At 43.2% G+C, this 26973-nt stretch overlaps 1 protein-coding gene across 1 annotated transcript in view; it reads left to right on the forward strand.

Moving 5' to 3' along the window:
* Window positions 1-26973, forward strand: part of LOC148012143 (ADP-ribosylation factor-like) — a 62795-nt gene that overhangs the window by 23716 nt on the left and 12106 nt on the right. The window contains exons 2-4 of the mRNA XM_087669633.1: window positions 14554-14644; window positions 25857-25972; window positions 26192-26251. Coding sequence (XP_087525759.1) covers window positions 14554-14644; window positions 25857-25972; window positions 26192-26251 — 267 coding nt within the window. The remainder of the gene's footprint in view (window positions 1-14553; window positions 14645-25856; window positions 25973-26191; window positions 26252-26973) is intronic.

Here is a 26973-nt window from a genome sequence, read left to right on the forward strand (position 1 = left end):
CCTTTTTATCCCTTTGCTGTCACAAAATGCCTGAAAGGCCTTGGACACATATTCCCCACCATTGTCAGAGCGAAGACACTTAAGTGTCTTATCAGTCTGATTTTCAACCAATGCCAAGAAGTTTTTAAACTTGTCAAGTACTTCATCCTTGCTACGAATGGGGTAAACCCATACCTTCCGTGTAGCATCATCGACAAAGGTGACAAAGTACTTCTTCCCCCCCAAAGACAATCCTGGCATCTGACATATATCTGAATGTACTAACTCTAGAGGTGAAGATTTCAAAGAAAGAGATTTCTTATGAGATGTCTGCGCATGCTTACCATAGACACAATGATCACAATGCTCAAAATCAGCATAACGGAGACAAGGCAAGTAACCCAAACGAGAAAGAACTTTCATTCCTGTTTGACTCATGTGTCCTAACCGGCCATGCCACAAAGAAACACTTGGCTGCTCGGTTACTGCGACAACATGGTCACGCACACTAGATACATGAAGAGGATACAGAGTATCACTCTTTGAACCCCTGGCAATGACTCTAGATCTTGTACTGATCTTCCATTTTCCATCGCCAAATGTGGTATGATAACCATCATCATCTAGCTGCCCAGTACTGATTAAGATCTTCTTGAGCTCAGGTACATGACGAACATTCTGAAGAGTAAAGACAGAACCATGCTGAAACTGAAGCTGCACACTGCCAATGCCTGCAATATCACATGCTGAGTTGTCCCCGAGATGGACAACACCATGTCGACCGCCTGTATAATCGGAAAACCAATCTCTGTAAGGGGTGACATGAAAGGAGGCACCCAAATCTAAAATCCAGGTATGCATGTCATCAGCCGAATCGGCAACCAATGCATGGGCATCAAAACATGAAGACACGAAGAGTACATCGTTCCCACTGTCACTGTCCTGAGTGACTACATTCACCTCTTCGATCTTGACGCTGCTCTTCTTGGGCTGGCTCTCTTTCTTGTCTTCCTTGCTGTCCTCTGTCTTCTTGCCTTTCCCTTTCTCTTTCTTCCACTTGTAACAGTCACGTTTGAAGTGACCCTTTTTGCCACAGTGGTGGCATTCCACATTCTTGCCGCGAGACATGCTGCGACCTTTGCCATCAGATTTTCCCTTCTGCTGTGATCTGCCCCTGGTATGCAAGGCACTAGACGACTTACTTGATGCATTATTTTGCCTATTCATCTCTTCCATAAGCAAAGAGCTTTCCACGTCAGAATACATAAGCATAGCATTCGAGTTACTCAAGGCAGTCTTGAATGTATCCCAACTCTCTGGTAGAGTGCAAAGCAGAAAGGTAGCTTTAAACTCGTCATCAATGACAAACTTCAAAGCAACCAGCTGGCTGAAAATTGAGTTGAATTCACTCAGATGATTTGACATAGCAGTTCCTTCTTTCATCCGCAAATCCATAAGCTTTTTTAGCCAATACACCTTACTAGCTGCACTCTTCTGAGCATACAATTCCTCCAGTCTAGTCCAAATGGCATAGGCAGTGTCCAAACCCTCTATGTTAAACAGCAGAGCATCAGAGAGAGATAGCTCAATGGTCGAGCGTGCAAGCTCGTTCAACTCATCCCAGTCATCTTGTTCCACATCTGCGGGCTTTACCCCTTTGGCCTTGATCGGCTTAGCCTGCTTCTTCTGCAACAGGATATTGTAGCATTGCTTTTGCCACACTGCAAAATTATGTGCACCCTCAAGTTTCTTGATGTGCATAAGATGGCTGCTATCGCTGCTGCCAGCCATGATTTTCAGTCCAAAATATGACCACAAATTCAGCAAATGCAGACCCAAACTGTCAAACAAGTGACCAAGGTACAAACAAGTACCAACCAGCAATAAGTACCAGTTAAAAGCAGAAATTTCAGATCTGCAAATCAATTTTCAGAAGCACTAAATGTTGTGCTACAGCACTCCACAACTGATGACAGCTGTTCCAAGGACAAATACATCACATTACATGAGAAGTCCCAAATTTTAGCTGCAATTTCTGCTGTACATGCACCCACGGGCATAAAATTTGACCCGCACGGTCAAAAGCCCCAAAGTTTTGTGCTCAAAACATCAACCATACATCTGCACTGTCTCTGACATGCATAGAGTAGACCAATTTTGCCAAAATGAAGCAATTTCAGCAAAACCCCCAAATTTTTCAAGTGTCGGGCGTCCAAATTGCATGAAATTAAACCCGCATGTACATAAAATGACCAATTTGCGCACAAATTTTGCTCAAACAGCAAAAGCCCCAAATTGCACGGGGTCCAATGTGCATCAATGTCAAGAAATTGGGTCAATTTCAGCCCAATTTTAACATGTACATGAAAAGCCCCAAATTTCGGAGGCAAAATGTCACAAATTCCTGCAATTTCTGAGACAGAATCTCACTGTGTGTCTTGCTCGTGTCAAATCCGGACAAATCCCCAAATTTGTGGCTCAAATCTGCCCAAAAAACAGAACTGTGCTTACACGCGCGAACTCCCGTCAGTGGGCAAAGGGGGCAGCTTGCAGTAAACCTTTGAAAATTAAAAAAATTTGCAAGAGAAATTTGACGAAAACTGTCCCATAACGTGACGACTGCTGCGTTTTGACCTGCCGCCAGCGTTTTGACCTGCCGCTAGCTGCACGTGGCCTGGAAAGTCACGAACTGACCTGGCGTGACCTGCTTGACTAGCGCCTGTGCAAAACACGTCACTTCTGACCTGCGCCTGACCTGCACGCTGCCTGGAACTGCACGCCTGACTGCACACTGTCCAAGAACAGTGACGAGCTGACCAGAAAATGACTGTCTGACCTGTGCGCAACCTGGGAAATGTCGCCTGGCTGAAAAACGTGACCTATGGACTGCGAGAAGCACGAACACCTTAACCGAAGCTCTGCACGGACTGCGAGAAGCGCGAACACCTTAGCCGAAGCTCTGATACCAGTTTGAAGTGAGTGATGCGCTGCGGAGATGCAATGTCCGGCGATGAAATGTCAGGTAAAGAGCAAAACACGTGAGCAACAGCAGCGAGTGAGAGCGAGAGATGCAAGATGTTCTTGGGTACAATTGGAGTGTGTACCACTTTAGGTTTTTTAGATAGATATATATGAAAGTACAAGTGTGCTAAGGGTGCGTTCACACCCGTGCACATATAAAAGGCACGATGGCCCTTTATTCCCAACACATTCGGAATGCTTTCCTTTTTGATTCTGCTTATAATGTTCAGCGGCATATTGCTAGGCTTTAAGGTTTCTTGTATTGGCAGATAGATCTTCTTCGGCACTCTGACATCCTCTCTCGGGAGGACTTACGCCCCTGGCACATGGCAATTTCCTCCGCGTCTTTGCCATGATTTTGTAACTATTTGGCCCTCTGGTTCTTGTAAAGCCATCGTATATCTTGTAATCATGAAAACTTTTTCGTAATTAATACAATTACCTTTTACAAGAGAGAGAGAGAGAGAGAGAGAGAGAGAGAGAGAGAGAGAGAGAGAGAGGAGCGCAAAACCGCCAGGATCTGGGAGCACACAATTGTGACCCTTCACAGGTCAGGTAATGGTAGCAATTGATCTACGCTTGGCTGAAGATTGTTGTCGAGCAGAGCGTGCGGACTGGACATTCTTCTATTGATGACTTCTCCTTTCAGCGACAAAATAGAAAGCGACACTTTGGCTCTGCAATCTAATGGCATCGACAAGGCCTTTCTCGATCAGCAGATTGGGCAAGGGAATGACAAAGACTTTGCTGATCCGAAATAGCCTCCGGGTGGCGATTCCTCGGCTGATGAACTCGGGCCATTGCAGGATAGTGAAGGGATGGCTAAACGTCGTAGAATGTCGGTTGAAGAACCGGTCTTGGGCCCAAATTTGTCTCAGCCAGAGGTAAATGTTTCGTGTTCACAGCCCGATGGATCTTTACAATTCATGTTGGCCACTGCGAATCATCTTATGTCAGAATATGTCCATCATAATGAGGATAAAGCTAACGCACTACCGGATGGGGATCAAGTAGTTGCAGTCACGGGAACCGACTTGGTTCTACAACAGATAGCTGCTTTCCATGAGAGGGCAGCCATATTTTATTTTACTGGAAGGACCCCTTTGATCACCAAAATTCGTGCTTGGCTGCAGTCTATGCTTGCCTGTTTTGAACAGTGCTCTGAAGAAGTTTCAGGGCGTATGTAGGTTCCCCTGGTGGAAGAGATTTATGATGGCCCGAAGGGGTTCTTTGAGGTTTTTTTTCGTTCTGCAAAAGTACGGGCTCTTATTATGCAACACATTCCTTTGTTTATGGATGGGCAACTAGTTCATGTGGTCCCTTGGAGGCCCATGGCTGAGTTTCAGGAGGTGCTAAGACATGCATGCCCCATTTGGGTAGAGGTGGTGGATTTCCCTGCGCATCTCTGGAGACTCCTCCCTCTAGTTTTGAGAACCATTGTGGAGGTTTTGGTGGAACCTCGGTTGGCTTCCTACAATTGGAATAGGGCATGTATGCTTTGGAATACAGGGGAACCTTGCTCGACAAAGATTTGTTTTGAGGTTTAAGGGCTACAAACGTTGGTGTATGAGTTGAAATGGGGTACTTTTACAAGACATTGTTTCAGATGTGGCCAGTTGGGCCATTTCATTTTGGAATGCGACAAAAATATGGAGGTAGGGCAATGCTCTATGGACCTAGATATGGAATGCAAGACCACCTCCCTCAGCAGATGATTCAGAAGCCCGTGGTTGATCCTGAGCAGCTTTTTCAACATGATCGTAATGAAGGCAAGAAGGACGTTTCCCATGTTGATGGGGAGCGTGCTTTGCTTGCGGGTGGGCGGAACTTGCCTCTTCAGGAGGATTCCTGGGTTACAGTTGTTTGTTGTAATGCAAGATAGGATTCTCGCTCCACTCCTGCTCATCCTCCGCCACCCCCTATCACTCAAACCTTTCAACGTAGAGGAAAGGGGTTTTATATGAAACCCCAATCTTCGCGTGCTCCAGCAGTAGAAGATAAAAGGCCTTTTGATTCTACTTTGCACTTTAATGCGCATGGGAGGCTTGTGCCTCCTCAGGATGTGTTTTGCTCCCAGCAACAATACTTCCCTTCCCGTGCTTCCATTGCTGGCTTGCAGAGGGCAGATCTTGTTGATGTTATTCAAGGTGAAATGGAGAGATTCTAGGTTGCCAAGGCTATGGATGCAAAAGGGAAAGGGAAAGCGGTGGTTCAATAGTTCTTTTCATTTGTGATTCATTATGAAAATTGCTCTGTGGAATGTGAAAGGTATTTCTTCGGGCAAAAAGTAGTACCGGTTGTGGAAAGTGGTGCTAGCTGGAAAATAGGATGTTTTTTGTGCTGTGGAGCATAAACAGCATGCTTTGGCTGGATCTTCATATGTATATAAGGATTATGCAGTTTTCTTTAGTGGTCGTCCTCCTCACAGATCGGGAGTTATGTTGGCGGTCAAATCCTCCCTACATCCATCGTTGGTCTCTCAAGACCCTCGTGGCCAATTTTTGATTCTTGAAATAATTCATGAGGGTGAGTTTTTGTGGATTGTAGGCGTGTATGCTCCTTCTAATGCAAGGGAACGTCGTCAGCTTTGGGAAGACCTACACTGCCTTGCCATGGCTCGTCAAGGCTTTGTTATGGGTGATTTTAATGCCTGTGTTTTTGTGGATCAAGCGACCTTTGTGCATTCGGTTATGGATGGTCTTGAGAGACAGGCTTGGGATGCTCTTGTAGCGGCATCTTTGAAACAGGACATGTCGTCCTGGATGTATCCGTCACAAGCTGGATACACTTATCGTTCTTTTCAGCATCTAAACACTTGGGCCAGACTGGATAGGATATATATCTGCCAAAGTGATTTCTTCTTGCAGTCATCGATATGCAAGTGGAAAAACAGCATGTTTTGTCAGATCATTACCCTTTGATCCTGGAAATGAGCCATAGACCTGTTCATGCATTTAAGGCCCTCCTTGCCCATTTTCCTCTTCGGTTTAATCAATATTTTTTGCAGCAAAATCAGTTTACGGAAGGTGTTCAACAACTGATAGCCTCTTTTAGCTTGATGGTCCTATCTACAGGGATGGAAGCATGGGCGGTTTTTAGGGATAATGCGCGAGCGTTATCCCGACAATATGGTATTCAGCATGCTTCCTCATTTCGAGCTGAATTGCAGCATGCTCAATCCTTATTAGCTTATTCCTTGTCTCTGTGTCGGACTGGGGATTCCAATGATGACTTGCTCACATGCATTGAATGGTTGAAAGGCAGGGTCCAATCTCTTCAGGAAGAGGAATATGCAAAATACAAAATGCTGGCCAGAGCTGAAGCTTTACACGATAACAACTGTCTAACTCATCATTTTTTTGCTCGTCTGCATTAGAAATATGCCAGGGAAAATATTGTGCGCTTAAAGGATGGGTAAGGTGTTTTGGTGATCGACCCTGCCTCTATTATTCGGATGACTGTTGACTTTTATAGGGCCTTGTTGGGTCCGCAAGAGATTCTTTCCGATGCTGTTCTCTCTACTCGAACATATATTTGTGACATGGTCAGTAATCAGGTCAAACTAGAATGGGTGAATTTGATGGAGGCTGATATTTTTGAAGATGAAGTGGCAGAAGTGTTGTCTCACTTGCCTCGAAGAAAAAGTCCAGGCTGGGATGGCTTCCTAATGAGCTGTTTTCAGCCCATGTGCAACTGCTTAAGGACCCATTAACTCGCTTATGCCAGCAGGTGTGGAACTCTGGTATGATGCCTACGGATTGGAAGATTGCTGTCATCAAGTTGTTGCCCAAGGTTCCCTCTCCGACCTCTTTGAAACAATGGAGACCCATTTCTGTTATGTGATCGTTATATAAATTCTTCTCCAAAATTATTGCCAACGGATTGCAGAAAGTTTTTCCGCACCTCATTCATCCACGTCAATATGGTTTTATTAAAGGTCGGAATATAATGCACAACATTTTGAATGTTTAGCTCGGAATTGACTATGCCAAAGCTTCTAGCCAGCAGGTTGTTATGCTTTAGTTGGATATTGAGAAGGCTTTTGATCATGTCAGCTGGTCTTTCTTGCGGCAATTAATGTCTACAATGGGGTTTGGACCCCGTATGATTTCTCTAGTTGATACTATTAGTCAGGGTGCTGCGGCCCGTATTGCTCTTAATGGAGGGATTACAGAGGAAATTGCCTTATCTCGGTCCCTTCAGCAAGGCTGTCCTCTCAGCCCTTTGCTGTTTGCTTTGGTAACTCACCCCATGCTCTCATTGTTGGATAAGTTGGCAGCTCAAGGTCAGATATTTGGCTTGACTCTTCTTGGCGGTGACTAGCTTGTGGGTCAATCTTTGGCAGATGATTCTTTTATGTTCCTTAAGGCGGATCGTATTAATGTTAACCGGGCATTGGTGGCCTGGAATCTTTTTGCTTTGGCATTGGGTCTTCACATTAATACTCAGAAATCCACCCTTCTCTATTGTACGGAGAATGATTTGCACACCTTGGGCTGGAATGGCATTGTGATCACAAGGGGTAATATAACCAGGCACTTGGGATATCCTATTGGTGTGGAGGTTGCTCCCCGAGCCTTGGTGGATTGGATGGCCTCCCGAATTCATGACAGGCTCATGTATTGGAAATCCTAGAGACTAAAAGTGGCTCAATGCATTATGATCAGTATGATCTCATTCTTTTTGCTATTGCTTCCTTGGACTAAGAAGTCCATTTTGGATTTGGTTCAGCCTATTAGATTTATGCTCTGGAAAAATAAAGGCAATAGTTTGGGGCAGGTATGGATCTCCTGGCAGCATGTGACCACTTCGAAAAGGATGGGGGGTGTAGCTTTGCTAGATGTCAATTTGCATATGGCCGCTTTGAGGCTATCCCTGTTGCAGAGTCAGTGTCATCCTTGGTTAGACATTGCCAAATTCTTCATAGAAAAGACTGGCATCTCTCATGGTAGCACGGTTATTCATGCTTCCTGGTGGCATGCGCTTAATTCTACAAGGCCTTTAAAGGTTTCCCAGTCTTTTCTCCTTTCTCATTTGATAGCTTCCTGGCAGAAGATGCTTTGTTTTGTAGTTTGGCATCCCCCAGATATTCGAAAAGAGGAAAATTTGTTGCAAGAAGAAATACTGGCTTCTTCGAGGTTATTGGATTGGCCACTAAAAGATTTGCAGCGAGACAAGTTCAATCGGATGGCTAGGTTGGGGTTGAAGACAGTCTGTGATGGTGTTATTCTTGGGCAGCCCTGCCTTTATTCTTTTAGGCGTATTCGTCAGTACTTTAGGGTGCCTCGTGGATACAGGGACATTTGGTCGTCCATCCAGGACAGTCTTCAGAGGTTCTCTCCTTTGCCTGTGTTATAGCCATTGGATCCTTGGCGTGATTGGATGTTTGTGCTTCTTGATGATTTTGGGAAAAGGTCAGCTAATCAGATATATCATTAGATGGTGGAAGCCAAGAAATGGGTCATGGGGAAAGTGAATAGGTTATGGCATTGTAGGGACAGTAAAATGAAGTGGCGGGAAAGATTTATCCAGCTTTGGAAGTCTAAGGTCCCGTATGAGGGAAAAGTGTTCATGTGGCGGCTACTCATTGGGGGTCTTCCAATGGGTGAAGTGATCTGTGCCCGAAAGATCTTTGCTGGGCATTGTGTTTTTTGCACTACGTGTGATGAGACATTGCTTCACCTCTTTGTCTCTTGCTCTGTGATGCGACAGATCTGGAATTTCATTTCCCGTGTGTGATTCTCGGTGACTCAACACCGCCTATTAGTTCGTTCCTGGATTATGGGAAATATGTCCTCTATGCCCTCTTTGAGTTCAGATTGTTCTTGCCTATTTCATTTCCTTAGATGGACATTCCTGTGGCATATATGGCGTACTCGCAATGCCTTTATTTTTGATGCAGCATCGGGCATCCATGGGCATGTGACCCGTGTGTGTGGAATAGTGTTATGGCAAATCTCCTCTATGATGTCAGCGGACCTGGTTCTTCCGGATATTGTTGATTAGGGGGTTGGCGATTGTTCACTCTATTCCAGTTGTTCCTTCTGTCTGATCTATTAGTACTGTTCATGTAATAAGTTGTTCTGAGAGCCTGCAGGCCTCATGTACATAGTAGTTACATAGAGAGTGAGAGAGATATAGTATGCTGACCTGATGGTCTGTTGTAATAGAAAGTAAGAGTTACAGAGAGAATGTTGACCTGATGGTCTGATGTAAATATTCACTATGTAATTGAATTTTCTTCATGAAAGAGAGAGAGAGAGAGAGAGAGAGAGAGAGAGAGAGAGAGTGTGCGTGTAGACTCCACGATTTGGTGTGTACCCACAATGTGTTGGTACACAAAGATTAAAGGATATATTTATACTTTGGGGTTTACGGGTTTTACCCACAAGTGTGCATGCATATGTACAAATAAATAATACATGTGTAATACATGGGAAGTGAACAAAGGGCCTTTACACCCCAACCACCTCCCACTTAAAGGTCCAAAGTGAACCTTTAACCACTCCCAGTAGTCGCATGCAATGCTTATGCTGAGCCTTGCCAAGACTTTTAGTAAGAACGTTTGCAGGGTTATCTTGCGTTTTAATCTTGGTTAGTGTGACCAGACCATTTCCAGAACCTATTTGATAAAGTGGTACCGCACATCAATATGTTTGGTGCGCGAATGAAACATGGCATTCTTAGCTAGATACACAACACTCTGGCTATCACATCCCAACGATGGAGTACTCATAAACATGTTGAAATCTTTGGCAAGTCTGCTCAACCAAATAGCTTCCTTGGAAGCTTCAGTAGCTGAAATATATTCAGCTTCAACAGTACTCAGTGCTACGATTATCTGTAATTTGGAGCACCAAGAAACTGCTCCTTAGGCAATTGTAAAGACATACCCGCTAGTGGACTTGCGAGTATCCAAGTCACCTGCCATGTCTGCATCACAATATCCCTGCAAACTCAATGCACCTTGTCCATTGCATATACACTTTCTTTGTGTACCCTTAAGATATTTGAAGATACACTTGACAGCCTCCCAATGTGCTTTGCCAAGATTAGACATATAGCGATGGACAACTCCCTCTGCATGAGCAATATCCAGATGAGTAGCAACCATAGCATACATAAGAGAGCCACAAGCTGATGCATAAGGAACTCCCTTCATTGCACTGGCTTCCATCTCATCCTTTGGGCTGTTGGCTTTGCTAAGTTTAATGTATGGAGGCAAAGGGACTCCAAAAGACTTAGGTTCAGCCATGTTAAACCTGTCAAGTACCTTTTCAATATACTTTTCTTGTTATAAGAACAACAATTTCTGCTTTCTATCTTTGCTGATCCTCATGCCCAAAATAGGCTTTGCATTTCCCAAATCCTTCATAGAGAAAGCTGATTTCAGCTGATCCTTGAGATCATCAAGACTAGTTTTTGTCTTCCCAGCTAGCAACAAATCATCTACATAGAGAACAAGTATAATAGGGCTGCCATCAATATCCTTCTTTGTGTACAAATAGTGGTTTGCATGGCTGCGATTAAACCCATGAGAGAGCACAAAAGTATCAACAAACTTCTCGTACCATTGTCGTGGTGCTTGCTTCAATCCATACAGGCTGCATTTCAGTTTGCATACCGATTGCTCTTTGTCAGGAACTACAAAGCCCTCAGGCTGTTTCATGTAGATCTCTTCATCTATATCACCATGCAGAAAAGCTATCTTCACATCCATCTGGTACAGCTCCAAGTCAAGCACTGCAGTGAGAGCAAATAGCACACGTAGAGTGGTCTTCACAACTGGAGAGAAGACCTCTTGGAAGTCAATATCTTCCTTCTGTGCATAACCTTTGGCAACTAATCTTGCCTTGTACTTGGGTTTTCCTTATACACCCACTTATTTGGAAGAGCTTTCCTTCCTTTGGGTAGAGGCACAAGATCCCAAGTATCATTTGCATACAAAGATTTTATTTCTTCCTGCATTGCAAGCTTCCACTTATTGCTGAATTTACATGACTTTGCCTCTTTGTAAGTAAGAGGCTCACTCTCATTTGACGGCATAACATAATGCACAAAGGGGTCAAATCTTAGTGGCTGCCTTCTAAAGCGAGTAGACTTGTGTACCCAATGATCCACATGTGTTCTTTGGCATTGGCTCTACATCAAGAGGTAAATAAATTTCAGCATTTTCTGGCTGTTGCAAACCATGTTCAGCATGCTGTTCATGCTGTTCAACACCTCATCTTGTGGACCAGCACCTACATCTTGCTGTCCAGCACCTTCATGAGCATCTCTTTGCTGCCCAACTTCTTCTGGCTCAAAGATAACAGGCTGATCATCAATTTCAGCCTGCAGTAAAGCATCATGAGGCTCCTTTTCTGACATAGTGGGTGGCTGTACATGGTGAAATTTGACTCTCTTAGAGTCTTCATCAGAGGCCAAAGCATTTTTCAACTTTGCCTCATTAAACACTATATCTCGGCTGCGTACAATTTTCTTGGACTGAGGTAACCATACCCTATAGCCCATTTCACCTTCATGACTTGTGTACCCAATGATCCACATTCTCTGGCACTGGCTCTACTTCAAGAGGTAAATAAATTTCAGCATTTTCTGGCTGCTGCAAACCATGTTCAGCATGCTGTTCATGCTGTTCAACACCTTCATCTTGTGGACCAGCACCTACATCTTGCTGTCCAGCACCATCATGAGCATCTCTTTGCTGTCCAACTTCTTCTGGCTCAAAGATAGCGGGCTGATCATCAAATTTCAGCCCGCAGTAAAGCATCATGAGGCTCCTTTTCTGACATAGTGGGTGGCTGTACATGCTGAAATTTGACTCTTAGAGTTTTCATCAAAGGCCAAAGCATTTTTCAGCAACTTTGCCTCATTAAACACCACATCTGGGCTGCGTACAATTTTCTTGGACTGAGGTAACCATACCCTATAGCCCATTTCACCTTTATGACTTGTGTACCCAATGATCCACATTCTCTGGCACTGGCTCTACATCAAGAGGTAAATAAATTTCAGCATTTTCTGGCTGCTGCAAACCATGTTCAGCATGCTGTTCATGCTGTTCAACACCTTCATCTTGTGGACCAGCACCTACATCTTGCTGTCCAGCACCTTCATGAGCATCTCTTTGCTGTCCAATTTCTTCTGGCTCAAAGATAACGGGCTGATCATCAATTTCAACCTGCAGTAAAGCATCATGAGGCTCCTTTTCTGACATAGTGGGTGGCTGTACATGCTGAAATTCGACTCTCTTAGAGTCTTCATCAGAGGCCAAAGCATTTTTCAGCAACTTTGCCTCATTAAACACTACATCTCGGCTGCGTACAATTTTCTTGGACTGAGGTAACCATACCCTATAGCCCATTTCACCTTTATGACCATAGCCCATAAAGGTAAACTTGGTGGACTTAGCATCAAGCTTACTTCTCAGTTCATTCTTGACATGTACGAATGCATCGCAACCGAAGACATGTAGATGGTCATGCGAGGTTGGTTTGCTAGATCAAACCTCCTCAAGGATGCCATTCTTTGAGGACTTGTTAGGAGAACGGTTGCAAATGTGTACCGTGGTTTTTAATGCCTCTTCCCAAAATTCATGAGGGAGATTAGCAGTGGACAGCATGCACCACACTCTCATACACAATGTCATGTTATATCTTTCTGCCACACCACTCGAAGAAGGGCTATATGGAGCTATAAGCTCCCTTTTGATACCATGGAAATCACAAAAGGACTTAAATTCAGTAGATGTGATTTCACTCCCATTATTTGAATTTTGTTTTGAGACATCTCAGCTTTTTCTCTGTTTGAATGGTCATAAATGCATGAAATGACTTAAATGTAGCGAATACATTACTTTTCTTTTTCAACAAATACACCCAAATCTTTTTGGAACAGTCATCAATGAATGAAACAAAATATGCAGCACCTCCCATATATTTTATAGGCATACTACACACATCAGAATGCACCAACTCCAAAACATTTTGTTTGCGAGAGACATTGGAATAATAAGAATTTCTCACTTGCTTATCAAATTGACAATAATTACAAAAGTCAAGCTTTGAGCCCTTAGCATCAAGCCTTTTCAAAGAGGAAAGAACTTTAAGTTCTTTTTGGCTCATGTGACCCAATCTCTTATGCCAAAGCTCTAAATGAGAGCCAATTTCAGCAATAGCAAGAAATTTTCCAAGTAAGGCTTTGCAGTGCAAGCAATAGAGCGTGCCCTTTTTGCAGCCCTTTACAACAAGCATAGAGCCCTTTTTAAGTTTCCATAAACCACCACCAAACATTGTGGTGTAACCATGCAAATCTAGCTGCCCACAAATAGCAAACTTTTCTTGATGCCAGGTACATATCTAACATCTTTGAGCACAAGCTTCTGACCATTGTTGAAAGACAAATGTATGGTGCCAATCCCATCAATACTGCAAGCATGATTATTACCAAGGTAAACCTTGCCATAGCTACTTGCATCAAAGGTAGCAAAGCACTCCAAGCGTGGAGTCACATCAAATGAAGCACTAGAAATGCCAAATCATCATTTCCTTCCACATTGCCTCCCACTCAAGAGCAAATTCGATGGTATGGGATGGCTGTGACGCCATGTAAAGAAATGCTCTATCACAAAAAACACAAAAATAATCGTACGACAAATGCACAGATTGATAAAGAACACAATTAGGGTTAGGGTAACAGAGAGACCATGAACACTATGAATAATAATGAATGAATATTAAATAGAATACAATGCTCAATGCAGCAAACACACTATGCAGTGAAGAATACTGATCGTTAAACTCTTATGTCTTGAGGATCGGGACAAAGAGTATGAATTGGAGAGTTTGTCATACTCTAGTGGATCTTGAAACACAGCAAGGCAGCCTCTGAATGTGTTTGGCAATAGCAAACATATTAGTAGGATGCCGGATTAGTGAAGATGGACATCAGATTGCAAACACATCACAAACTGATGATGTGGCAGCTGGCGATGGCTAAAATCAGCAAAAGGCAGCACTGGGGAGCTCCAATCAGGCCAAATGACAATAGAACAAGCAAAACGCAGCCAAGGACAGGTCGCCCACTATAGGCGACAACAGTGTAGCTCAAAAATCAATTGAGCTGATTAAATATGCAATTTTTAACTGGATACAAGGTTTGTTTTTATTGAGTTGTGACACTTAGTAATTTGCAAGGCCATTTTTGAAAATATTGTAATGGGACTATTTTCAAAAATCTTATTTGTTAAACATTTAAAGCATTAATTACTCTTTTGTGCTTATTGTTCTTGTTATTGTTTTAAAATTCTCTTGTGTGTTTAAAACATTTATTTTGAGGATAGAGCCTTTATTTTCTCATGTTGCTGGCTCTTTACATAGATATGAAGATTGTTTTTCTTCTTTTCCCTTCCTTTTTTCATTTCAAAAGCAAGACATCTTATTTTGAGGCTAAAACATTAAGATTACTTGTGATGTGATCAAATCCATATTCAAAGAGTTTCTTATAGTAATTTGTATATAAAATGTCATACTAATCTTCTATAGGCTACAGGTGGTGATGCTTGGGTTGGATGCAGCAGGCAAGACAACTATACTTTACAAATTGCATATTGGAGAAATACTTTCTACAGTTCCTACTATCGGTATGTGGTCTTGTAAAAGCTATTTACTTCAGCATTTTCTGTATTTATAGAGCTATTCTACATGTATTCTACACAATCATATTTACATGTATCAAAAGAGAACTTGCTAGGTTTCAGCATTCTTTTGATTGCAATTTAGGTCTCCTATGCAAAGGTACTCCCTGTTCCCCACCTTCTCTTTTGGATCCAAGCTTGTCGTATTTCTAAGAAACCTCTAAACACTGGATGGTGGAGCAAGTATTGCAAACATATTTGAGTGCTCTGCAAGGGCAAAGTAACCCTTGTTAGCAGAGTATTTGTCAGCTCATGTGTGAGTCTGAGCTTGATCTGGGCTGGGCATTTTTATTAGGTATTTTAGGTATTTTTCTGGTGTGGCATTTTATGCCAGTGGAGCATTTTATGCACTAGTCGGCCAGCATTTTCAGCCTATTTATACTCAGTGGCTCCTCCTCAGTCAGTCACTTCATCTTCACCATCTGCAGACTCTGTAGAGAGAGGAGCCAGTGCCAGTGCCCACACAGCCAGTGACTCACTGTTGTATGCGACTGTCTCGTGTTCAGATATATGGATTCCATTTCCCGTGCATATATCTGAGTTCTCATCTGTATCGTGTTCTTTCTTTTCTTTTTGTCTTGTGTTTCAGCAGTTTATTTCAGCACATGTTTATGCTTTCACCGCTGCTCCACTTCTGACATGGTATCAGTTTTCAGGATTTGTGTTTCTGCTGTGTTTTCTTGCTGATTTCAGGACTGTTTTGTACCCCTGCTGATCAGACGACTGCTGTCGCAGCCAGGCGACCTGTTTTGGGGCTGTTTTCAGCCTGCGTTTTTTTGCAGTTTTGCCATCGCCTGCTGCCTCCGCACCCTCTGCTGCCTACGCACCCTTTGCTGCCTACGTTTTTCATCTGCAGCTGCTGGCGACAGTTTTCTACCTGTTTTTCTCCAGTTTACAGCCTGCGTTTTGCTGATTCAGCATCTCTCGTGGCTGGGTGACTGTTACTTCAGGCCGTTTTCTCTGTTTTTGGCAGTTTTTGACTGATTTTTTGACTTTCTGCAGCAGATTTTGTCTTCTATTGATCAGCTTTTGGGTTATATTGCATGTGAACTCTCTTTTTCTGTAGTCTGTGCTTGTGTTTTGGCTGTGTTTCCTCTCTAAATTCCATCTCTTCTCTACTTCTCTTCTTCTCCTCTCCATATGGCTCCTCCGTGCACTTCCCTTGATGATAAGTTGCATGAGACATCCTTGAGATTACAGGGGCGGCTTCCAGCACATTATGGAGGTGAGGCTTATGTAGCTTCAGAGAGGGGTGACAGGAAGAAGAAGTCGAAGGCCCAGTGTTACCACTGTGGCAAGAAGGGACATTTGCGGAAGGACTACAAGAAGTTAGCGGCTTCCAGGAAGAAGGAGCAGAAGACGAAGCAGGATGTTGACTCTACCGATGAGTCCTCTCCTTCATCAGACTCCGACTCCTATCCTCCGACCAAGGTGAAGTCCAAGGCGCGGAAGGGATCCTCTTCTTTGGATCGCGGGAAGGGCTTGGTGGCCCCTTCCTCAGCTGCTTTCTAGTGGTGGTGATGAGGTCATCCCTCACGACTCTTTTGTGCTAGAGAGGGAGTGTGAGCAGGTGTTCAGATGGGGCAGCCGCACCTCATCTATACTTTTATACAGGTGCACAGGTTCCAAAGAGGGACATCCGTGATGCATCGACTTCAGTCTGGTGGAATCAAATCCTGGAGCTGGGATTGACATCCAGGTTCATGCTGAGCTGGTTATCTGACAGAGAGCGGGAGGCTTTCGTCTAGAGCTCACATGAGGGGACACTTTGGCGGTCTGGCCAAAGGCGGGGAATCCATGGTCACCTATGTTCAGAGGCATTTTTGACAGGATGGTCTTGTATGCTACTGCGAGATATTGGTAATGGACACAGAGACATGCTATGCTCTTCTCTATTTTCAGGTGTTTGGTACGATCGACATCGACATCAGGTTCTCTCCGAGGCACCTTGGTGGTGGCTTGATCACCCACTGCTTGGGTATTCATGGTTCTACTTGGTGGTTCTATGTTGTATAGTTTCTGATCCCTATTCATTGTACTATTGTATTGTATCAGATCACTCATGATCTGAGAGAGGGTGTTAGCAGAGTATTTGTCAGCTCATGTGTGAGTCTGAGCTTGATCTGGGCTGGGCATTTTTATTAGGTATTTTAGGTATTTTTCTGGTGTGGCATTTTATGCCAGTGGAGCATTTTATGCACTAGTCGGCCAGCATTTTCAGCCTATTTATACTCAGTGGCTCCTCCTCAGTCAGTCACTTCATCTTCACCATCTGCAGACTCTGTAGAGAGAGGAGCCAGTGCCAGTGCCCACACAGCCAGTGACTCACTGTTGTATGCGACTGTCTCGTGTTCAGATATATGGATTCCATTTCCCGTGCATACATCTGAGTTCTCATCTGTATCGTGTTTTTTCTTTTCTTTTTGTCTTGTGTTTCAGCAGTTTATTTCAACATATGTTTATGCTTTCACCGCTGCTCCACTTCTGACAACCCTGACTACATAGTTTGAATGCAACAATCGCATGTTGGCCTTTGTGATTGGAGAGATGTATGACCTCATATAGCAGTGTCTATTGTATGAACACCTAATTTACAATGTTTGTATTTGCTGTGTGTGTGGGACATTTTTTTGACCTATTAAGTATGAAATTGGCACAATTTCATATGGGGCAAGTGGGCATAAGCCTGCTCAATATGAGACCCATCTCTAGATGGAGCCACATCCTGTAGCATCCTCTTAGCATAGTACATTTCATGGGTTGTGCAGGCAGTTTATTGGCTCAGCATTAGGCATTTGTATTTAATATAGGTGGTATATTTCAGCTTTTTGGCTGACCTGCATTTATGGCCTTATTGATGGATGGCTGACCTGATTATTATTTTTCCCCATTTCTGTCTATTTATAGGCCACCTCTCCTCCATGCCATTATCATTCATACATGCACAGTGCATTCTGCTGGAGAGGGGGAGTTGGAGAGCACTTTGTTGGTTACCCACAGTCCATGTGGCTGTACACACTCTTTGTGCTTTTATTTATGGATTCCATTTCCCAAGTTTATTATTTTTGAGTTCATGTATTCTTATTCTTTTGTTCAGTTCTTTGTGCATACAACAGCTTAATTGCTTTGCTTTTGTTGCTCCACATTTCTCTAACACTTCCTGTGGCACACTATGATGAACACTTGATTTACAATGTTCTGATTTGTTGTGTGCGTGGGTCCTTTGTCTGAACTTTTCAAGTACAAATTTTCCTTAAGCTCTGAATGAAGAGCAAACTACAAGGTACTACCCACTTTTAAATGCACAATTTCGTATGGGCTAATTGAAAAGGAAGATAGATATATACCTCCTTTGGGCATTTCATGCTGCTTGATTGAAATGTTTCAGTCGTGAAATATGAAAAGAAGGGTAACTTTTTAGCTTGAGGCAGAAATTTATCAGCTGTTCTTAGGATAAGACAAGAGAATTGGGGGGATGTTCTAGGAGAGTGGACCACTTGTCCCAATCACTATACCTAAGACGTGGCATGACATGCTAGAGCTCTTTACGATGTATGAGACAGCCATGAGTACCTCACCCAATGACATGTAGTCTGGCAAGTAGAACTCTTCACATGTAGAATGGTTACATGACATGGACGCCATTGATAGATTGCAGATAGGGAGAGCCTGGGATCATGATGGTTTAGTAGCTGAACACTTCTTGCATGCTCGTGATATACAAATCCCACTCTTAATATACATGTTTAATAGGTGCCTATGTGAGGGGATTCTAGACAGTTGGAAAGGTGACTCCATGCTACCACTCTTTAGGAGTGGAGATCCCATGTTCCCTATCCCTATAGAACCATAATGAATGGCTACTATCTAGCCAAGATCTATGGCTGTACCTTGAGCATGAGTTGAGCAGTTGGCAGAGACACCCATGCAATTACAATTAGGGCTTTGTAGAGGAAGGATGTGCATAGGGGAGGAGGGTATACTATTGCTTTGTAGACTTCTATATAGTCCTTGACATTGTGGAGGCTATAGAACATTGAGTGCTAGAGGAGTTATACTGGGGGATCTATGCCTTGTACAAATTACTGATAGGTAGAGTTTGCACGCGAGGAGGGTTGTCAGATAGTTATCAGCACCATTGTGGTGAAGTTGGGATGTTGCCCATTTGACTCTATCTAGTTTTTATAGTGATGAGAGAGGAGACTATTGATAGATCAAAAAGCGTAGTTGCTCCCTCATGAAGGTGATGATATACTTATTCTAAGGTATGCATATGATATTGTGCTTATCTTTGATTCCCTCAAGGTTCTATATTAGCATTTGAATGCAACGTAGACCTTTTCCATAGATAGAGGCCTCTTAGTGAACCTTGGGAAAACCAAAGTTATGTGTATAACACCACTTTGACTTGGGTGACTTGTTTAGAGTACCATTTTACTTTTGGTATAGAGCTTATTGAGATTGATAGATCTTATGTATACTTGGATGTGACCTTCAAGGGACCATAGTTTACCATGTGGAAGGTAGTAGCAGTAGGGGCACTTGAGAGACAATGTGCACGTACAATTCTAGGAGCCATGCATTTGTTAGAGATTGTCATCCTGTGGACAGCATTTTTCCCAGTTAGGCTGTGTACATATGCAGTTTTCCAGCCGGGCAGTCATTTGAGAGAGTTTCAGTGTGTGGAGCAGGTTTGCCACGTCAGCAGTGCCACATCAGCAATAGCCATGCAGGATGCAGTCAGACTGCCACGTGGCAGTCTAGTCTGACTGTGCAGTCCAGTCGGCCAGATTTCAGCACAGTCGGCTGCATTTAATGCAGCTGACCTAACAGTTTTTTTACTTTTTCTTCAGGCTATAAATAGCCTGCCACCAGCACACTCATTCTTGCAGTTGCAGATTTCAGGGCAGAGATTGGGTAGATTGCAGCAGACTTCGAGGTGTCCAGCGGGGAGACATTGTCGAGGTCGAGATACACATGCATACGGATTGCGCCCGTGTACATATTTGCATTCCTTTGTATTCAGCATACTTTATACAGCAGATCTTCATGTTCTTCTCTCTCTCTCTCTCGCTCTCTCTCCGTGTTCACCCTACTCTCTCCCATGCTTCCGCACCACTGCACTCTGACATGGTATCAAAGTAGTGAAGATGGATTGACCGAGTGAAGAACCATCTGAAGAGGAGATTTCAGCAGGGAGACATTGTCGAGGTCGAGATATGCAGACATACGGACTGCTCCCGTGTACATATCTGCATTCCTTTGTATTCAGCATACTTTATGCAACAGATCTTCATGTTCTTCTGTCTCTCTCTCTCTCTCTCTCTCTCTTCTCTCCGTGTTCACCCTACTCTCTCAGTCTTGGTCCCACGTTTCCGCACCGCTGCACTTTGACAGCATCAAACTCAGTCCCTTTGATGCATTACCTCTCTCTGTGAAGGAGACATCTTGCTCCTATTGGATGAGGAAAGGTTTGCTTATAGGGCAAGATTGATTGGAGATTTGACTTCTATGATGGATGGCAGCCCATGGAGAGCATTTATGATGTAATAGCACATGCGATCCGGAGTAAATTGTCCGTATGCCAAGAGATCATTAGAGCAAAGCTAGGCGTTGCACCTATAGTCACATAGGCCCTCTTTAAGGTAGTGACATTTCTTCAGAGACAGTGGGAGCTTCCATAAGTGAGATACTGTTGCTTAGCACTCATTCATCGAAGTAGTAAGTACTAGAGGGAGATACACATTGTTTGTATGCCGAGATGTGTAGTTTGGCTCCATGGGATGAGGATAGATGTATTCCCACCTTTTGACTATAGCCTTGACTATCCCACACTTGAACTAAGCCCACTAGAGCTGAACCAAGTGATGAGGATGGATATAGTGATATTGGATGTTGAGAAGACTTGGATGAGCCTTGTGCAATAGCTAGGGACAAAGATGACACTACTAGGCACAATTTTTGCGCCTCTCCTAGGACGGATTTGTCACACGCCCATCATACATGGATACACATGCCCAACATAGCCTTCCATGCACCATCGGTCACAGATTCATACTTCATCATGTTAGCCATGGATAGGGACAGGGTGATATGAGATTATCATGCTAGAGGATTGGATTTGCTAGTTATGTGGGATAGAGGTAGACTTAGATGAGCATTACATATGCCATTGCAAAATCTATTGTGAGATCAAAGGAAGATAAGCATTGCTTGAGTACGAGGACTTTAGGTACCTAGGATTGTTCTTGCTCGAGCTACGTTACATGGAGACACCCTTGAGAGACAGGAAAGTAGTGTGAGGAGAACACCTTAGGGTTTGTAGAGAAAACAAAAAACTCAGAAAAGAGACTGTTGAAGGCCGAATTATTTGGATAAATGTGTTCAAAGGACTGTAGCGTTGGTATACGCTCGGCCTGAAACCTCACTCTCTTGGGATACAATGAATGATCAGACCATGTGCTGGGAACACCTATAAATGGGCCGCATGGGTTACTAAATGAGGGTAGGTTGGCCATAAATGCTGGCTGACTGCCTGCTGATGGCATGGCAGGTTTGGCCGACTTCTTGCTGGTGACATGGCAGCTCTGGTCTATCGGTTGCCTATTTCCTGATTGCACATGCCCATTGCCTGGTACTGTCTGCGGTGTTGCTTGCCTACCCATGTTGTCCACTTGACCTGCATGATGATCAGCCCGCCCACATGCAGGAGATTGCTTCACATAGATTTCCTTCTTTAAGTCCCTGTTCAAGAGCCCAAACTTTACATCCAATTGGTAGATTGGCTATCTCCTATGGCTTGCAATGGTAAGCACTGTTTGAATTGTGTATGTGCAGTAGGAGCAAAGCTTTTGGCCACCAAGCAAGCCTTTTCTTGTCCAAAGTATCATCGTTGTGGTCTTAAAGTCCCACTTCACTCTAATCACCTTGCTTTTGACGGGCCTAGGCATCCACCTCCATGTGCCATTCCCTTCAATAACCTTTGATTTCTGTTCCATGGCCCTACTCCAATGAGCATTTTGTAATGCCTCTCCAATGGATGTGGGTTCCTTGTCCTCTATGGAACATGCCATCAGCCTATAATTGATGTGAAAGAACTCTTCTATATATGCTTGATTATGATGAGAACGTTGTGGCTGTTCTTGCTACTCCCACTTCTCGAGGATACTGTCAATGGTTGTGTCATGGAGGATTTAATGAATTTATTGGGGAGGAGGCTGAAACTTCCCTAGCTCTTCGATCTCGAACTTTGTCTCTAGAGCAACTATTGGTTGGGAGTCCGGTAGCAGTGCAACCTCCTCGGGAGCCTTAAGCTCTTATGTGCACTTGAATTGGTGGTGGTGACCACCTATTGCCTGGATCTCCAAGCATGGGGTGCTACTCACCCCACTTTACGATCGGAAGCTCGCATGTCTCTGCCAGGGTGGACATCTTGGGTCTTTGGATCATAAATGCAATATCCCAGTGACTTTGAGAATTATAGCCCATGAACACCTATCTCGTGGACTTCAGATCCAGCTTATCATGCTCTTTCCATGGGATTAGGGCATCTATGTCATACCCAAAGACCTTGAAATAAGACACAATAGGTTTTTCACCAAAGCATGCCTCTAATGGGGTCATTCCTTGAACAATTAATGTGGGTGATTTGTTAGGGATATGGACAGCTATGGCTACAACTTCTAACCATAAAACCTAGGGCATCTCTTGATGTTGGAGCACCATCCTTGCCATCTTGGCTGCTTTTGCTCCAAGACTCATTCTTAGCTGGTATTTTGTGTTTGTAAATTCCTAATTGATCCCATGCTCCATATAGAAGTGAGCCATTTCATTTGAGGTAAACTCCCCACCTTTATTAGCTCTGATTGTTTTTAACTTCCTCCCAGATTGGTTTCGAAGATTGACCAGTCTTGAAAGTTCAAGAAGGCATGTGACTTGAGCGAGCATATGTTGCATGAGGTTGAACTAGGTGGTGTAATTTGATCCATTAAACCTTGTCTTGTTACTGAAAGCATTTTTAGCAATAGCAACAGGAGTATGCATGCTCAATGAATATGTTTCATGAGGTAGGATCAAGTGATGTAATTTGATCCATTAAACCTTGCCTTGTTAGTGAAAGCATTTTTAGCACTAGCAATAGGAGTACGTGTGCTCAATGAATATGTAGAGTGGCTTGTGAGCCCCAAAGAAGAAGGAAGGTTAGATCCTGAAGCTCTTGGGTGTCCTGAAGGAGAGGTATTGGAAAAAGAAGCTCTAGGGAAACTCAAAGGAGTGGAGATACTAGTGTGTGTAGGTCTAGAAGTGGGTGAATAATTAGAACCATATGGTCATGGAGCCCCAAAGGATGAGAGAAAACATAACTTGAATGTCCTGGGAGACCCGAAGGAGCACTTGTAATGGAGGAAGCAAGCCCCCTTAGGGGTAGAAGATATCAAGTCCAGTGGGAGATGAAACCCCAAACTTTTGTTGAACACTTGCTCTAGGGAGTATTAACACAAAGGGCTGAGGGAGGGGGACTACAGGCACAAGTGGCATACCAAAGGCATGTTAGGAAGTTGTGATTGACTAAATTGACCATCTTTGAGATTGGCAGTGCGCTAGGTGCATGAACTGAGATTCGATGACCTTGAGCACCCATAGGTATGTACAGACTCTAATACAAAAGAATCCCTATCATGAAACTCTTGGATCCACTTGGCACAATAGCTAGGGCCCAGTATAAGTCTTGAAATCTTGAAATGAGAAAGTTGAGTTGGCAAAGGTTATTAGAGATTATTCATCCAGGCTATAGTTGGGTGTAGACAGTTCTCTTGGGTGGAGTTATGCATTTTTCCTGTTGGTCTTGGGCACTTTCAGCAGTCATCGGATGGAGTCACCATTTCTTCGGGCAGGTTGGACATTAGACAGCAGGAAGATGATTATGCCATGTGGTAGCAAGAGGTCTAATTGCTGAGTATTTGAGTCATTATGGGAGGAGTTGACAACATTTATGATCAGGTTGGCTAGTTTTGCTGGCTGCCTGCATTATTATTTTATTGCATCTTTTCTTCCACTTGCCTTCATCACTTGTGTCTTTAGTTGATGGAGAGAGAGATCGGCTCGAGGAGATACTTCGATAGCCCGTTTGTATATTTGCCTTCTTCATTTCAGCATTCATTGACTGCGGATTTTTGCATCTTCTGTCTCTTTTCTCTCTCCCTCTTCTGCACATTGGGTCAAGCTGAATGCTTGCATCTGATTGTTCCTATGTCTCTTATGTATATTGGTTGTGATAGCCCACATAGGGCATTCGACTATTGCTCAAGATATATGGTTAGAATTGGATCATCGGATGACTGCTATGAAGCGGGTGTCTTTGGAGGTACAAATGTGGACGTTGAACTTGACCAAGTTTGGTTCCATGGGGGAGCATTTTAATAAGCTTTAGCAATTGTAGATGCAAGTTCAAAATGTAGGGAAGGCGATTACCTCAGCGGACATGGTGATAACTCCTCTCTCACAGTTACCGCTCTGATTTAGTGCATTCTACTCTGCCTTGATTGCTTCAAGGCAGATAGATACCCTTAAGTGGGAGGAGTTGGTTCCGATGGTCTTGGATTAGAAGGAACAACTCAAAGGATAAAATGGTCCAAAGGCGAAGATGTTGAGCTAAAAATGCATTACAAACTGATTAGCTCTTTAAAACAGTCCCAAAATATGTAAATTACCAAAAATTTCATCAAATGTGGTGCGATCCTAGATAGTTTCTGTATCCCATAACCAAAACCCTAATTTGGGAGGATCCTTTTGCATTTATAAATAGATAGGCTGTCCACCATTCACTCTATCCTTGTCTTGCAGGTTTCAACCATCAACCCTCTTTTACTAGTTGTCTAGCTCCCAATGACTGTTGCTACATAGTTTATAGTGGTCGCCTAGCTTCCCACTACTTCGATCGATCAATTTCCATCATCTTTAGGCGGTTACATTGTTGTGTTTACTAGCTCCGGCCCTAGAGACTGCTTGTTTTTTGGTTTCCAGCCTGCTACCCTTCCATTTCCAACATTGGCCTGATTTGCGTTTGCCTATAAAGCAGGTCGTTTTTGTGTTTTCAGCACTTTTCTTCATTAGCCTCTGCTTCGGCTGGCGGTTACTGGCAATTGCACTTGGTATCCGACACACATCAACACCTCCCTTAATCTACTCCCATGAGAGCCACTGACTGTTGGACAGCTTTGCCCTTGAGCATTTTGTACATTCTATCATTCATTTACAACATTGACTCATTTACTTCAAAGTCCTCTTTCTTCTCTATTTGTGTTTTGCATTTATTGTGTACTGTCTGAGTTATTGTGTCACAGGGTTTTCATAGCTGACCCAAGAGGTAGGTCATTCACGGCTGTTTTGACAGGCCATGTGCATAGTTTGATCCCCCCCGCCATCTGGTGGATGCATATGCTTCTGGATCACTGTACCAGTGCACAATGCACATGTTTCTGGATTCAGTTTCCAGTATTTCTCTCTGTCCAACATCTGGTATTGTTTTTGCGGAATTCTAATGTTGGACATGAGTATTACCTGCATACTCTAGCCTCTTGTATTCTTAGCTTTGCAGTCAAGATTGCTGCTGTTTTGACAGACAGCCTTGTGCATAGTTTATTCCCTACCATCCACAGGATACATATGGTCTGGCTTATGAATTCGGTTTCCAGTGTCTTTCTATCTTCAAAGCTCAGCATTCTGGTATTATTTGCTGGATTCTAAGATGGACATGAGTGTTACAGTAGCATGGCTAAGCATACTTCATTGGACATCCCTTGTTACTAAGTTTAGAAATCTTTTCCCCTTTCTGCATTTATTTTATGTTTGGCTCTTAATCAATAGTTTGATTGCTCCAAAATGGGATGTGTATTGATTTGTCTTACTAAATCAGGAGCTGGCTATTGCCATGAAAGCACTGGCCTTTTATCTGCTTCAAGTATTCTTGCAATGCTTGAATTAGTGATAATTGGAGTATGTGTTTTGAAGATTTTTTTTTGACAGCTTTCGCGTCCTTGTATCTCTCTTATAGTTGTGGAAGCTGCAGTGATTGGTTATCCTATGCTGGCACTCTTCTCTATGGAACAGTTTGTATGAGAACTTGAGAATAAGTTCACTAACTCAGCACTTGTGTTTCCAGGTTTCAATGTTGAAAAGGTGCAGTACAAGAATGTTGTCTTTACAGTCTGGGATGTTGGTGGGCAAGAAAAGCTAAGGCCACTTTGGAGGCACTATTTTAACAATACTGATGGCTTGGTAAAGGCATTCTCCTTTTTGGTGCTAACTTGTTAATGCAAAATGAATATTAAAGTATAATAGCTATAGTAACTATCAAAACTTTTACAAGTGACCATTTAGGACTTGTGTTTTCAGGCTATAGACTCGGTGTGTGTTGCTCATATCTTGTATCACTTCTTTTTCGTCATCTTCTTCTCCTCTCTCTCTCTCACTCTCTCTCTCTCTCTGTGGTTGCAGATCTATGTTGTTGATTCACTGGACAGAGAGAGGATAGGGAAAGCATGTGCAGAATTTCAGGTATCTTCTCTATACTTCTGCACTCATGCTTGCTTGCATCTTCATGGAAAATATAAGGTGAAAGAACATTTGCACATTTGACAATGTGTGCATCTAGTCTTATATCTTGAGAAGAGCTCATTCTGAATAACTTCAGTTCTACAAGTTGAATACAATGGCATCTGAGATACTTAACACATGGCAGTTTGTGATAAGGGATGCTATGAAGTGAGCTTTAGCAGTAAGTTTCACAAGTCCCTTGTCTGAGTTCAAAAACAAGTACATGGGTGACCTTAATATGTAGACATGCTGTAAGAAGGCTGGCATCATATTGGATTTGGGATAGCTTTTTGACTAGTTTTTATGATTTAAGAGCATGAGTGAACAGTGGATTTTGTTGCATATATTCGAGTTTCTTATCCCTCTCCCCATGGGCCAAAAAGCGAGCGAGTTTTTTGTCCATGATTGTGAAGTTTTTTGCAAAAATGCAAATAGGTTAAGGCTTGCTCTTCAAAGATCCATGTAGGGCTGAACCTTTTGAATATGGAGTGTCATGTGGCTCTTGTGAAGGCACCTTATTGTTGACTTATTCCGGGTAGCAGGCAGTAAGATTTGATGTATCTGCTGTGTACTTGTTGTGGAATCCCTTGGTCACTAACAAGTCATAGTGTTGGACAACCCTTTGAAATAAGTAGAAGGCCAGCCACTTGACGTGTGGATTTGGCTTGTGGAGGAAGTTTTTT

Source organism: Lygodium microphyllum, chromosome 27, assembly GCF_053477565.2.
Source record: "Lygodium microphyllum isolate KBCC chromosome 27, Lygodium_microphyllum_v1.1.10, whole genome shotgun sequence".
Classification (NCBI taxonomy): domain Eukaryota; kingdom Viridiplantae; phylum Streptophyta; class Polypodiopsida; order Schizaeales; family Lygodiaceae; genus Lygodium; species Lygodium microphyllum.